The 15146-nt window shown below is 39.9% G+C and overlaps 1 protein-coding gene across 17 annotated transcripts in view; it reads left to right on the top strand.

The window, feature by feature from the left end:
- The window catches only part of TNRC6B (trinucleotide repeat containing adaptor 6B), a 134623-nt gene that overhangs the window by 105758 nt on the left and 13719 nt on the right, over positions 1 to 15146 (top strand). For 11 of the 17 annotated variants that reach the window (XM_038155446.1, XM_038155450.1, XM_038155455.1 and 8 more), the window contains 12 exons: positions 760 to 885; positions 1930 to 2061; positions 2586 to 2681; positions 2913 to 3090; positions 3479 to 3613; positions 3792 to 3968; positions 6041 to 6124; positions 8467 to 8613; positions 8857 to 8952; positions 11971 to 12195; positions 12678 to 12748; positions 14579 to 14718. In XM_038155446.1, the coding sequence (XP_038011374.1) occupies positions 760 to 885; positions 1930 to 2061; positions 2586 to 2681; positions 2913 to 3090; positions 3479 to 3613; positions 3792 to 3968; positions 6041 to 6124; positions 8467 to 8613; positions 8857 to 8952; positions 11971 to 12195; positions 12678 to 12748; positions 14579 to 14718 (1607 nt within the window). Of the gene's footprint in view, positions 1 to 759; positions 886 to 1929; positions 2062 to 2585; positions 2682 to 2912; positions 3091 to 3478; positions 3614 to 3791; positions 3969 to 6040; positions 6125 to 8466; positions 8614 to 8856; positions 8953 to 11970; positions 12293 to 12677; positions 12749 to 14578; positions 14719 to 15146 lie in introns of all 17 variants that reach the window. The other 6 variants (XM_038155447.1, XM_038155453.1, XM_038155461.1 and 3 more) reach the window with 4 other exon arrangements.

Below are 15146 nucleotides of genomic sequence, written 5' to 3'. Positions count from 1 at the left end.
GTGAAACATAATCACAAGTTTTCTTGGGTCTTTTTCATGCATTAGGGTTTATTACAGAAGTTGCTTATAAATAAATAAATACTTTTCATTAAAAAACTCAAACAGCAAGTATTCTTGTATTAGAAAATAAACCACTAAAAAAAACCCCACAACTACTTTTCTCACTTGAAAATTTTCTCCAAATTTAGTGGGAGAAAAGGGGAAGGAAAATATCCAAATCCAGAATGTTGAAGTTTTCATGGCAGAAGGGAAATTTTTGAAATTAGAATTCTAAAATAGTATTAGTTAATGAAAGACCTACAGAGGAAGTACAATAGCCTTGTGAGTGACATCTCAGCAACCTACACAGGAAAAGTACCCGCCTTGTCTAAAATGGGGGACCAGAATTCTTGTTGATAGTCTTGCCATACTTTTAAGCCAGTTGAAATGGAGTTTTTAGTTTGTTGTTTGTACTCCAAGTTTCCATTTCCCAGTACATAAAGTGCAAAATATTAAAACAATAAAACATTAAATTTGTCATGTCTTGAAGTAAGTAGATAAGCATGACCCTTCAGTGTTAGAAGAGAAACAACCTGCATCTCAAAAATGTAGTACAGTGGCTTTAACCCTGGTAGAATATTACTGATTTTTTTGTCTGTAATTCTAAGGGAACTCTGTTTAAGTCAGTAACTTGGTTCATTGTTACTGATACGTAGTTATTAGCATAGAAATCCATTATCCTGCAAGATTCATCTTCTCACTACTGCTTTAATTTTATAGGGTGGCAATCATGGTTTGTTTGGAAACAGCACAGCACAATCGAGGGGCATGCACACACCAGTGCAGCCACTAAATCCTTCCCCCAATATCCGGGCGCAAGTGCCTCCCCAATTCCTTTCTCCCCAGGTAAGGAATCTATAGCAACTGGTTACTTGTAAAAGTCAAGCTACAGCCTTCAGAGCGCATCATTGACATGGTCTTGGTCTCAATTTGATGTTAAGAAATTGAAAAATTGAATAAGATAAAAACATTAAAATTCATAGTAAAAGTACTTAAAACTCAGTGCTGAAGCATTAGCATTCTATCTTACTCCAAGGCAGTTGATGGTAAATGCTTGCTTACCAGTATTTTTAAACCTCAAAAGTGAATTTGGGAATCCTGTGTCTTATATAGGCTTTTGCAAAGTATTTTTTAAGAGAACAAATAAACGTGAAAGCTTAAAGTGTTTCTGAAGTGTGACAGGTTGCCTAATTTTTTAAGTAGTCTTGTCCTGTGCTTCCTGACCCCCCCAAAAGAGACGTTTGATGAAGGGGCTACATGTTACATTTACATTGCAGAGCTTAATCTTAAGACCTCAGGGTCTCCAAATGCACAAGTTTTCCTTTTGCTTTGGACTAGGTGGGCAGTTCTTTAGATTCTCTTGAATTGTACTTGTGTAACTCTCCAATAATGCAGGGAGAAATGGGGGGATTCTTCTCCACCTACTCCTGTCTTTTACTGTTATCTTATTCAATGTACAAAGAGATTAACTCTTTCTGTGAGGCACTGTTTCTTTGCTCCAGTGACTGCCTGAATGCCTTTCTTTTTCCCTTGTCAAGCAGTACATTTTTAATGTGATAATGCAGTACTGTGATTACTGGTTAGCTGCATATATATCAGCATTTAAATTTGGTACAGTGTCTAGCACCTGATTGGTTGGGGGAATAACCTTTGTGTGTTTGTCTGCATCTGCACATGTAATACTGTATACTGTCAATCAAGTGAGGTATTCGCTCTGCCCAAGCTATAGATTGTGCATGTTTAAATGTGATGTGTTAATGAATCTGTAATGTCTTTCCCAGAACACCATTGAAGATTGGTGTCATACTTGTTCCTGTGTAGAAATACTTGTACTTCATTATCTTTTCCTCATAGCAGTGCGCTCAGGATATGTAACTGCTTTCCATGCAGGTTTCGGCCTCCATGCTCAAACAGTTTCCCAACAGTGGCTTGAATCCTGGTCTTTTCAATATGGGCCCCCAGCTTTCTCCACAACAGATTGCCATGCTGAGCCAGCTTCCACAGATTCCCCAGTTTCAATTAGTAAGTAGTTAGTAATCTTGTGAGACAAGACAGTTTGAAAATCGTCTGCTGAGTTTTCTTTTTATGCTTATTCTAATTCTGTTTTGTTCTACTGATGTTATTTTGTACAAGTATTCCCTCTTTGCTATATAGGGTAGTAAAGTCCTGCTGGAAGGCAGCAGATAAACCAAATAGGCCCATGTCGTTTTTGTGGATTACAGTGGGTTAGTAATGACTCCAAGCCATGTTTTAGTACAGAAGGCAGTTGTTTGTTGATTTTTCATGAAGTTTTCTTCAGACTTATAGTCATAGTGATGGTAATAAAGCAGGTACAAGTAATTCTGTTGCACAGTGTTAAATTAGAAAAATTTAGGTGAAGGGTGTGGTGTTCTTCTAATGCAGTCATTGTCATTTTATTTGAGTGAGTGGAATGTGAAACAGTTTAAGTTCTGAGCAAAGCGTTTGCTAGTGAATAGCTGCTGGCAATTATATTTTGCTTGATGAGCTCTGTGTTTTCACTCTTCCCACCTCCCCATATCTTGTAGGCTTGTCAGCTCCTCCTTCAGCAGCAGCAGCAGCAACAGCTGTTACAGAGCCAGAGAAAGTTATCTCAAGCTGTGCGACAACAGCAGGAGCAACAGGTGTGTGGCACTGTTTCTGTCAATCGTATGAAGTATGAAGTTTGTTGGGGAAATGCAGTCTGCAGTAGAGATGGTGCTGGCTGGCTTCAGTAATGTCATCTGCTCTCTTCATGTTGCACTTTTTGGAGAGCAGGGTCTTTTGTACCTCCTCTAATTCACTGTTTCTTTATGTTTACTGGAATTTGCATTGCAGTATAGCATAGATGAAGCAGTTTTTTCTTCCATTTGCAGATTGCTCGTATGGTGAGTGCCCTCCAGCAGCAGCAGCAGAGGCAGCCTGGCATGAAGCATTCGCCATCCCACCCTGTTGGGCCTAAGCCACATTTAGACAGCATGGTACCCAATCCTTTGAATGTGGGTCTCTCAGATTTACAGACCAAAGGGCAGATACCTGGATACGGTTCAGGAGGTAAGTGCTCTGTGGAAGTAGGTTTGGTGCATTGCCTGTAGCTTCCCTATTATTAACACGGTAATTATGTTAGTCACTTATGTCTGGGTCCAGAAATGAGTAATTTATGTAAAAGCATTAGAGCAAAGGTTATGACAGGCACCAACTTTGAATCAAATTGCATTATTTTTTCATTGTGTGGGAAGAAGACAAACCTAAGAAGAAAGCATATCATGGCATACTGGCATAACACGCTTATTTGGAAGTTGCCCCTTGAAGATACCTTTTGCTGTTGTTGATTTCTTTTTCCCACCTTTTTCTTATGATTACAATGACTCGCCATTTAAAGATGCTTAAAAACAAACCAGAAGATGACAACTGAGTTTTGTTTTGTTTGTTTGTTTCACAGGCTTTGGCTCAAGTGGCATGGATTATAGCATGGTGGGAGGGAAAGAAGCTGGAACAGAATCCCGCTTTAAGCAGTGGACTATGATGGAAGGGCTGCCCTCTGTGGCTTCACAAGATGCCAATATGCACAAAAATGGTGAGAGAGGGGGAATTTTGGAAATTCCCTCATAGGATCATCTTGCCAGAGGTGAAACAGTTTAGATGAAACTGTCTTGCCTCACCAGTATGCATCTTAAATATTTTTGCGTTAATACATCGTACTCCTGAAGATCCCAACCTTTTCCAAGTGTAAATGTATGTTTTTAATGCTGCAGGTGCAATAGTGCCCCCTGGAAAGGCTCGCGGAGGATCGCCCTACAACCAGTTTGACATAATCCAGGGCGACCCGCTCAGCAGCCACGCAGGCCCTGCTGGTGATAGTTGGTTACCTGCCAAATCTCCACCAACAAACAAGATCGGAAGTAAATCCAGCAATGCCAGCTGGCCTCCAGGTATTACATAAGGGCAGGGGTTGTGTCCTCGCTTAGGATAGATGTGCTGGACCTTTATTCATCATACTTACCTAAACAACCATTGCAATGAAATACTTGGGTGGCTTGGCCTATCTTGGTTTTGAAATTTCTTCTGCATTAAAGTAGAACATAAATGTTGAATTTCCAGTAAAAAATGCTGGGCTAACTATGAACTAACTGCTGAATTGCCTGAGTAGTGTTTGGCTTTTGTTAGGTGAACTCATATATTCTGTGGTTTTGTGACTTTACATTTACAGAAAACATCATGAAAACATACGTTCATAAAATACACACCACCATCTCCCTTCTTTTGTATTGATTCTTATTTGTGCTGTGTTAGACTGACACAGTGTAAAAATTATTGATAGGTGGAATCAGAGAAAAAGGTGTGAAGTAGGGCTTTTTTGTGGTGGTGGGAACACCACACTGTTGTGATTCACCTTTGTTCATGTCTCATAAAGGGTAGAAGAGTGTTGCAACACTTCAGTTATGCTCAGGAATCTTGTGGCTTGGGTAGAAGTCTCTTGCTTTTGAGATGGCAGGCTGGTGCACATTTTTGAAGTTTTGTAGTTTCCCTGGCAGAATTTTATGTTTCCGCAAGAAAACTCTCTAGGAAAAGTAGCTGTGTGTTTGAATACACACATAATTGTCTATTAAAACATTCATTTAAACAGAGTCATGTCCTTGAAGTTGCACAGATTAATCACCAATGCTGTTCAGGAAATAGTGGGTGCTGTGATTTTTCTCTTGTCTGGAAGACAGTTGCATTCCAGGAAAACATTACTAACTGCAGACCCTCTACTGTGTATCTCCTCAAGCAGAAAGTAGAAGTCCAGGTACATCTCTTGGGTAGAGCAGTAGCACAGACCTTGGATCAGAAAGCCTAGGAATTTATGTGACAGATACAACTGCAGGAAATCTAGAAAATGTAGTTGAAGATTTTTGATGGAAGCCCTCTGTGTCTAACTCTAGCTAGAAAACATCTTCTGATGAGCTAACAGAGCTAAAGAATTGGTTATCTCAAAAACATCTACACATCCACAAATTTTCATACTGCTCACTGCATTCTGTACAGGTATGTTTGTGTTACACTTCTGTCAGCCTGGTTGTTAAGTATGGAGCTTTTTGGACTGGAGTTGCTGTTCATAATGCCCGAAACTCCCAAAGTGTAATCTTTTACCAGTCTTCACTCAGACTCATTGTTGCTGAACTTGTTTCCTCAGTCACCATTCCCCCGTATTGTACTGAGAAACAGTACTGCTTGGAATGTTACAAGAGACACATGAGGATTAGCTCTGCTATGTTTCCAAGTTTTGGAGCAGCCACTGGCTTTGGCAAGGTTCTTGGTGCCAAAACTGGTACAGAAGTTAAAAGTTTGATAGCTACTCTTTGCCCTTTGTTGATATCATAGACCTTCCCTAGTGATATCTGTAGTTCCATTGTCAGGGATAAGTAAATTTTTTTGTTGCTGGCTGCCTCACCACGGGGAGAGGGTAAGTGAAGTTCACAAATTCTGAACATAAAATTTCACTGAGATCCTCAGTACCATCCCCCATTTCATGTGTGAGTAGTCCAAGACTATGATTGCAGCCCTCATGTAACAGATCCCGGGTTTTGGCAGGGGGCGTTTATTCAGTTATCGCTGTTCCACTTGTACGAGATCCATAGGCTGCTGGGACAAGTTACTGTTCCATGATCATCAGCCTCTTGAGCTGTCTCATAGTCTAACTTGTGGACTTCATTGTCAAGAAAAACTGAAATCAAGATCTACCTTTTCAATACAACACCCCTGATGAAGAATGGAGACCTAAAATGGCTTTACACTCTAGGTTCTTCTCTGCAAGCTTGTAGATGAGGTCCACTGTCAGTTCCTGGCATGGAGATAGAATTCTTCCTCACAGTGCTGGAAAAAAAGTTGCTAACAAAAACGAGTTTACAAGAGAAAACTTCTTGAAATAGGTGCGTTTTTGCTTTGAACAAAAACAGTGATCACTCAGCATTCACCCTGACTACACCTTTCATATTTTCCTCCTAAATGCCATCTGCTGCAGAAATTCTGCCGTTCAAGAGAGCAGTATTGTTTAGCACAAAGATTAATGAAGTGGTGCCCAATCAAACTGATATCACAGCTGGAGGTGAGAGCAAGTTTTGCTGCATTGGTGAGAGCTATGTCATTTGGTTATGCTGCACAGATTTGCATACTTAGGTCATACTTAGACTGTAATTTTCCCATTTAAGATCAGTCATACTTCAAGCAAACTGGCCTGGATGTGTCTGTCATGGTTTTCACAATAATCTTATGTTTGAACTTTTTGAGAGGACCTTTCAAGTCTTCTTTACTGCCTAGAAATAAAAGAGCATGTTTGTAGACAGGAGTTGGTGAATGTGCATGATAATGACTATCAGCCCCAAAGGAGAGTTTGGAAATTCATCAGTGTGCTGTAGTTCAAGGAAATGCTTTTCCAGACCAGGGTTACATTGATGAGTGATTGTGTTCATAAACAGCAATACCCCTGATCCTTGGAGCCTTGTTTGTATATTCATTAACCTTTTGATTAGAGCTTTCTCTGCACTTAATTCTCAGTCTCAAATTCTCAAAATCTTTGCAAATAGAAGACTTGGACATCCTTTGTTCTTTGTTTTTTGGTTTTTTTCTCCAAACAAGTTCTTATTTCCAGGTTCTGACTTGTGTTCATGGATTCTTTGTCTCACAGAGAACAGAGAAGATATTTTGAGTATGCCCAAGAGCTGTATTGCTGCTTCTTTAACGAAAGGGGAGGTCCTGCTTGTCAGGGGATGGCAGTATTTCGGTAGTAGCTGAGCAGAGTTCTTACATGATGCAGTGATGATTGCTCGTAAAGTGTTGATACCTGGATTATTTTATTGAGTTACTAAAGATTGGGAGATGTAACTGATGTTTATAAAATCATGAAGCCAGTGAACAAGATAAATGCAGAATTGTAATTCCATGACTCCTGCAATGCTAGAACCATGGTGCAAATGCTGGAATTAACAGGTTATAAATTTTAAATAGGTGGGAGCTTTTTTTCCATCAGGAGTGGTGAACTTTCAGGGTATGTTGCTTTCACACCTTGAGACAGATGATGCTAGCCAGTTGAAACAGTGATTGAACAAAATGATGGAAAAATAGCTTCACAAGCTGGTGCTAGCAGATAGAGAGTATTTCTACCATCTGAGTTAGGACAGCTGTGGATACTGGGAGAGTGTGAGGCCAGTAGTCCACAGATAGTGGTTTGTGTTCTGTCAGATAGCCAGGTTTGTGTTCTGTCCCTTAATGGTATTACTCCTACTGCTGTTGGCAGAACACTGGACTAGATGGACCATAATTCTGACACAGTGGAGCATTTCTTTTGTCTTCTCTCAGATTCTCCCATGCATTATCACAGTCTGATACTGCCCTTGCTATGGCAATAATTTGAACCAGTAGCATCATATTTTCTTCTGTATTTGTCTATGAAAGTCATAGTCTTGACTATAATTCTTCATTTCAAAGGTGACTGAAATTAACCCTTCCATGCCAGATTCATCCTACGTTGCTTCATTCTAGAGAGTTCATCTTGGATCCCGCTTTTAATAATGAATCTTTAATTACACTCAAATAGTCTGTTATTAATTATTTCCGAATTTCAGGTTGGGAATTCAGTATCCTGGACTTGTATCTGCAAGGGATGAATCTGCCGCCTTTGCACTCTTCTCACTCAAATTGTCGCATAGTATATGAAGCTTCTTTACTTGTTTTTGTGCTTGTCAGTTTTACTTCTGCACTACTGCTTCCAGAACTGACCTTTATTCATTGAAGGAACCAAGTTACTGACCTTTCTTACAGTAATTGGAGTCTTTGTGTGGTCATATTTAATATAATTCATCCTCTTGTCTTAAAATTCTGGCATGCCTGGAGCTATAGTTCAAACTAAAGCATGATAAGTATATCCCATCTCATGGTGAAGCATGAAGAATGTCAATGAGTATATACATTACTTTTACCACAAGGCATCTCACCTCAGTGTTGATAGGTAATGTATAAAGAGTGTGTGTACATACAGTGTGATGTGTCAAATGTGTTTCCGAACTCCTAGGGTAGGTAGCCTTTCCTGGAGAAAGGCTTCAGCACACACACAAAGTATGTGTACAGAATCTAATCTTACACATCTTATGTGGAATTTGTTAAAACTACTGAAACCTCATCTGAATGTAGCAAAGCAGAAGTGCTTAAAGAGATACTGGATGCCCTTGTACAACTTTTTTTGTAGTGTAGGCTTGTGTTCATATGAAACCAGAACTAGTGCTGTGGGAGGAACTGTGAAATAGATTACCATTCTAACATGCAGTCTTTTTTTTGCTCCTAAGGAACAGTGTAGAAGACAGTTATTTACCACCCTGAAATACCTTCAGCAATTACTTCTAGTAAATAACATTTCCCTGATTGCATCTAATTCCTTTTTCTCTCCTGTCCCAGAGTTCCAACCAGGAGTGCCATGGAAAGGTATACAAAACATTGACCCTGAATCTGACCCCTATGTGACCCCTGGAAGTGTGCTGGGGGGGACAGCCACATCTCCCATTGTAGATACTGACCACCAACTTCTGCGGGACAACACCACAGGTAAAACAGTGCACATCTGGTCTGTGATTATCAAAGTCTCTCTGATACTCGGGATTGTTGTGGTAGTTGCAGGTGAACAATCTGTTGCATTTGTCTGAGAAGGAAGCTGCCTGCCTTTGCACTGTGGCTGGGAAGACCTGAAAGCTTGGCATTGCTACAGTCGTGGCTCTCTTGAGGTTTAATGGTGTTACAGAAACTCTGTGAACTTGGTCTCCTCTTTTTCTCTCCTTTTCTCTTTGATAGGGTCTAATTCTTCCCTCAACACCTCGCTGCCTTCACCTGGTGCCTGGCCCTACAGTGCCTCTGACAATTCCTTCACCAACGTTCATAGCACTTCAGGTACGCAGGCTTTGAAACTTAACCAGACAAAGCATTTTTCATTTAACACTAGTTCATTGTTGTTCCACTTGGAGTATTTAGTCCATCATGTGTAACAGTAACTTGGAAAGACAAACACCGTAACTCTGAATATTATAACCCCTTCCTTCCTCTTCCCCCCAGTTTTTTATATGCTGAGCATGACTCCATATAGTACGGAATATCCCTTTGCACTGTTGGGGTCAGTTGTCCTGGCTACGTTTCCTCACAACTTCTTGTGTACCCTCATCCCTCCTGCTGGTGGGAGGATGTGAGAAATAGAAAAAGCCCTGATGCTTTGTAAGCACTCCTCAGCAATATAACTAAATCTGTATTTATCCATGCTGTTTGTGATACCTTGTGAAGGCTGGCCTAAAACAGAGGCTAGGCAGAGTTAAAGAATAAAGTAGGTATTTATTAGAAGGCCTCAGTGGATACACCTTGGGCAGTACAAGAGCCCAGCCAGGGCTACACCCAAGATGAACCCAAAATGGTCACAAAAATGGACGGCCAGTCACGAGGTCTCTCACTTTCATAAGTTCTGGTTCATTAGCATATTGGAGGTAATTGTCCCACTATAGCTTTAGGTTGTGAAGTCCCATCCTTCTTATTTTTCTCTCTTCACTCCACATTGTTTATGCTCTTGGACCTGAAATCTGGGTTGGTTGTCTTTGGTCCCAGGCTAGGAAAGGAACTGTTTTGTCTAGCTACTCTGTGAAGAGAGCTTACTATCCCTTAGTATGAAGCTCAGAGCTACACACTAAAGCAGTACAGAATCTGAAAAATAAAAAAGCTAAAACCTAAGGCATCATTCCCAGCACAAATCCAAAACAGAGCTCCATACCAGGTACCATGAAGAAAATTGACTCTACCCCAGTCAAAACCAGCATATTATGCAAGTTAAAGAATAGAGTAGTAGGAAGCAGCAGATGCAAAAGGAAAGACAAAAACAGTACATGTACAATCTGTTGACATGTCATAATTTTTAAAATTTTACCTGCTTATGTATGTATTAGTAAGTGAGTGATTTTATTTACTTTAACTTTAGGACATGGGCGTGCTGTGAAGGGAATGTTTTTGCCTTGCCTTTTATAGCACTCATCATTCCCTGAAATCTGGACAGTGAAGACATTTGGTCCTTTTGCTTTTAATGGTTGGCCTGTATATATAAACTTAAATATATGTCTCAGATCCTTCATAAGAAGGTTTCCACAGCCTTGTGCTTAAAAACTGTTTCTGCACACACTTCACAGTAAAGTGTGTGCTCCAGATGAACCATTTGGATTTTAAGATTCATGCAAATGTCACATTTTTTTCTTGAAGGCATCATTGTCTTGACAATTACTTAAAAATGAAGAATTGTGTATAAATAGCAGGGATGACAAACAGAGCTGAGAGCTACATCTGGCTTGAACTTCAGGTTTTTTCATCATACTGAATGAAAGCTGCATTCAGGCATTACCTCAGCATCTTCACCAATGTGTTGAAAGTGCTCTTTAGTCCTTAAGAAAAGCTGAGTTCCTGCCACTGATTTGTGAGCTGACTTTGGTTTGAAGCAGCGTATGCAGTATTCTAGTGGCATAGAAGGTTCCTCTGTTATACCCTGAGGAAAGGAGTGGCATGTAGCAACTTCTTGCCTTTGCTTAATTTTTGTCTGGCACATAAGAAAGACTGAAGAGATAAAAATGCTGAAGTCGTAGTCAAATTGAGGAAATGAGACCACTGCCACATACCAATTTCTTTTTGTCTGGTAGACACGAGTGTTTTACAGCCAGAGAGCAAATCATCTGAACTGAGAATTTAGAATTCACCTATCTGTAAAGCAGAGTCTAGTGAAAGCAGGTTTTTAAGCACTTTCAAAGGTTAGTGCTTGCAACCTGCTTGCTACTGACCATTTCTGTGTCATGAAAATACAGCGATCTAGCTGTAAATTTAAGTATGCTCATACATGCTGAAAGCTTTATGATCTTGGTTTCCAGATATGTTATTTTATGGTACCCTGGCATATCATAAATATGTCGTTTTTCACTTTATTGTAAATTACGTTCACCACTGTCTGCTGGTGACTGAAGTTAAATGCACATATTTGCACACACGTACATGAGAGTTATGATTAAGAGAATGTCCAACACAGCCTTCCCCCCCCATGTCTGTGTTGACTGGTTCTCAGTGCAGAACAATGAGGAATTTTCAAGGAATTTTGATTTTTGAAATGTTCCTTGGTGTCAGAAGTTGTGGGAGAATTTGCAGTCTGCCTTTTTTAAAAAACTGGTTTAGGCAGAGTTCGCAAATATTCATGACCAATAGTGATGTTTTGGGGAGAGCTTTTGTTTTTCTTTTATGGCATTTCTTTATAAAGAGTTCTGGAAATGTGTTATCCAGTGTAGGTCCTCTAACAGGCACCTGCCTCTTAGTAATACTTTCTAGTAAAAAAACACGATAACAAGATTGTTTAGAAGTCCAGCCGTCACACAGCTAAGCAGCCTTCTTTATGCAGTACTGCTGTGTCCACATTGTGTGAGGTTTGTGACTTTTGAGAAAGCTTTGATCTTGTTGGGAGGACATCTTTAGGAGGCAACATTAGCTTAGTAGACCAAGAATGGTGACTACTCCTTTCAGTGCTCTGCAGGTTTTTTTTTTTTACATGAAGAAGGTTCAGTTCCATTAAAGGTCAGTAGTGCCAAAACTTTGAAGAAATCCTCAGATGAAATGTAGTGTGGACATAAAAGTTGCAGTTCATCTAATTAATGGTGTAACATACTGCAATCAGCTACTTTATCATAAACGATCCTGGTATATTACTTTTCTTAAATCAGCATATATAAAATGAGCAAATATTAACTTACTTAGCATGGGGTTTTTTTGGTATGATAAACTATTGTGTGGTCCTGTGTTTTGCACCTGTCTCCAATATAAATGCAGTCAAAAGACTTAGTGTGATAGGACAGGTACTTAATCTCACAAGTTTCTCTAATACATACAATTTCTTTAATCTTCTAGCAAAATTCAGTGATTACAAATCAACGTGGTCCCCAGATCCCATAGGACACAATCCCACTCATCTCTCCAACAAGATGTGGAAAAACCATATTTCCTCAAGGAACACTACAGGGCTGCCCCGCCCACCTCCTGGCCTGACCAACCCCAAACCATCATCTCCATGGAACAGCACAGCACCCCGATCGGTCAGGGGCTGGGGGGCACAGGACTCAAGGCTTGGCTCTGGTGAGAACAAATCGGCTGGTAGCACCACTGATCAGACCTGAGCAGTGGATGTTTTACAGCACCAGTGGTGTGGAGGAAAGAAAGTTGCAGTTGTCTGGTAATAGGGGAAAAAAAAGTTTCTTCTTGAAATGGAAATTTGCTGTCAGTAATTGGGGCTGTAGGGGGTGGAATCCCAGGTCCTTCTGGCAGCTCTCAGCCCTTCTTCACTCATTCCCTGCAGAAGAAAATATCTGCTACATAGGGTCTTTCAAGACTAGATGCTTGCTGTGTGTGAGAAACTCCTCAAAGATAAACTCTAGTAAAATTAATCTTGATGTGAACTGTGAGCAAAGGTGTGGTTTTGTTTTCAGGACTGAAGATTAGACTTTCATGTTTTAACAGGGCTGGTAATGCTGATTCTTTTCTGAAAGACCTAATAGTAATGAAGGACGGTTTTTCTTTGTATCAAATCTGTCTTGATTGCTCTGTCTTATGATTTGCAGCATCTACTTGGAGTGATGGTGGCTCAGTTCGTCCTAGCTACTGGCTGGTTCTTCACAATCTCACTCCACAGGTATTTTCTGTGGTTGTTTCTGGGGACTTGTTTGCTTTAGCAAGGATTTGTGAATAATTCACTTGTTTCTTTTTGAATAAAATCTGACACAATCAGATTTGTCAGCATATGCAACATATTTCTACTAAACCAAGCTGCAGTCTGACTGGTTTTTCTATTGTAATCTCTTCAGCTAATTTTAAGATGTTCAGGTTTTGCTATGTGACTGTTAAAACATTTCTTTACGTAAGAGTTACAAAAAATAATTGAACAGAAAGATTTTTTCTTAGAAATGAGGGTGAATTTCATGACTGTAATGTGAAATGGTTTATAGCTGTTCTTTGGGATGTTGTCAATAAGAAATTTGATGTAACTGCCAGTTTTCACTTTAGTGTTTCCATAGTGAAACCACAGAATTTTTCCAGCACTCCTGCCAAAACCAGTCTCGTTAGGTTATTTCTGCAAGTATTCTCAAAGCTTGCTGCCATTCAGAATGAATTCTGTGGAGATACTGGTTTCAGCATTCCCAATTAGTATTCAAGGCCTAGGAACAGCTTATATGATTATCAGCAGTGCCATGAGGTCTAGACAGAGAGTCCCCTGTTCAGCCAGATAATTTACCTTGTTTCTACTGTCCTGAAAAAAGGGTTGATGTGAAAAGGAAAAGCTGAGGTCTCCAGCAGATCACCTGAAATGGCGAGCCATGCTCCTTTTGTAAAAAAGACTGGTTACCTTGATGTGAAGGAACAAGTGGTGTGAGGAAAGAGCACAGTTCTAAGTCTGACTTGCGTAAAATACTTCAGTGGTGCTTTAGGAATTATTTAGTGGAAGAAGAATATATTTTGGAGGTGTTTAAGTTAGTAGGAAGAGAAACAGATCATAACTGTCTCATTGTGGATTCTCTCTTCCTTGTGGATTAGTACACAGAGAAGTATAAGGGTTCAGATGGATTCATAGACTCATAGAATGATTAGGCTTGGAAAGAACAGTATGTTCATTTCAAGGTTCTCTGTTTTAACCTTGACCATATTTATACCACCACACAACTTCCTTTTCCCTCATTTGAAGCTATATTATAAAATAGGGGGGAAAGAAGGAAGAAAAGTAGCACTTCCTTAAGTATTTGCACATATGGATCCTATTTGTATGTCCATGTCCCTGTGGCACACCAGGAAAGGAATCTGTCTGTAAGAACACCTGGGAGAACAGCTGTTACTGGAGGTAAATAACAAGCTGTTACTGCTGCAGAAGGAATGTAGGCAACAACTGCTGTGAAAACATTAGTTCAGATGGAATGAATATTGGTGGGTTTGGCAGCAAAATCACTGACTCTTTCTGTCACTGTTTCATAAACCACAAAGACAAAGAAGCACCAAAATAAATTTTCAAAAATTTCATTGTAGAGATATTTCCAGTTTTGCAAAAACCTTTTAAAATAGTTTATATACATTCTACTGAAATCAGAGAGCTGGAGACTAAGACATTCTGATTCCTTTGGTAGAAATTCTCATGACTGAAGATGGTGAGAAGTACAAGTTGTGTAAAATTACTGGAAAAGCTGTCAACGTAAGGATAGTGAAAGAAGGAAGACTGGACTCAAGCTGTAAAGGAACAGGAAAGATAATTTAGGTTATTCCATACTAAAGCAAATTCCATGTAACTGAGAAGTCAAGGCATACCAGTTTCTGTTTGAAAATCAACTTCTGTCACCTTTGCTTTCTTCCCACTGCTTTCATCTGTTTTTCTTTCTGAGAGCAGTATATTTTTCAATTACTGTGACGAAGTCAGGATTAAAGTATGTTTGGGGAAATAATTACAAACATCTCTTTCATCCTGGCTATTCTTCCTCAGATTGATGGGTCAACCTTGAGGACGATCTGCATGCAGCATGGCCCACTGCTGACATTCCATCTGAACCTGACCCAGGGCACCGCCCTCATCCGATACAACACCAAACAGGAGGCGGCCAAGGCCCAGACTGCACTGCACATGTAAGCAAGGTTTTGAGACAAAAATCTTTGAGGGTATGGGATTGGTGATGTAAGCCCCTAAACTCAGTGAAAATTTTTGAATTTTACTTATCTCCTGAATTCCAAAGGATTTTAACCTGTTCTTCGTCTGTTTTGTTTGAAAGATGGCATATGTGCATTTACCTACGTGGTATAGGCATTTTTATTGCTCTTGGTGTTAACATTCAGAACCTTAGTTTAAATTTATTAATTAAGGTTTTGTTCAGGCACAAATGAATGTTGGGGCAAGGGGGTTGGGGTGGTTTTGTTTTGGTTTGGTTTTTTCCCCCCGTATAAAATGGAAGTTCTTTTGTTTTGAGTGAGTTTCACTCTCAAAAACAGCTGAAGTTTTCCCTGTCCTCCCATGGTAGCTATGTAGCTGATACCTCCTTTGGTTTGGGCACCTGTTA

Source organism: Motacilla alba, chromosome 1A (assembly GCF_015832195.1).
Source record: "Motacilla alba alba isolate MOTALB_02 chromosome 1A, Motacilla_alba_V1.0_pri, whole genome shotgun sequence".
Classification (NCBI taxonomy): Eukaryota; Metazoa; Chordata; class Aves; order Passeriformes; family Motacillidae; genus Motacilla; species Motacilla alba.
The sequence above is the reverse complement of the archived record's forward strand: the minus strand, read 5'-3'. Positions and strand labels throughout refer to the sequence as shown.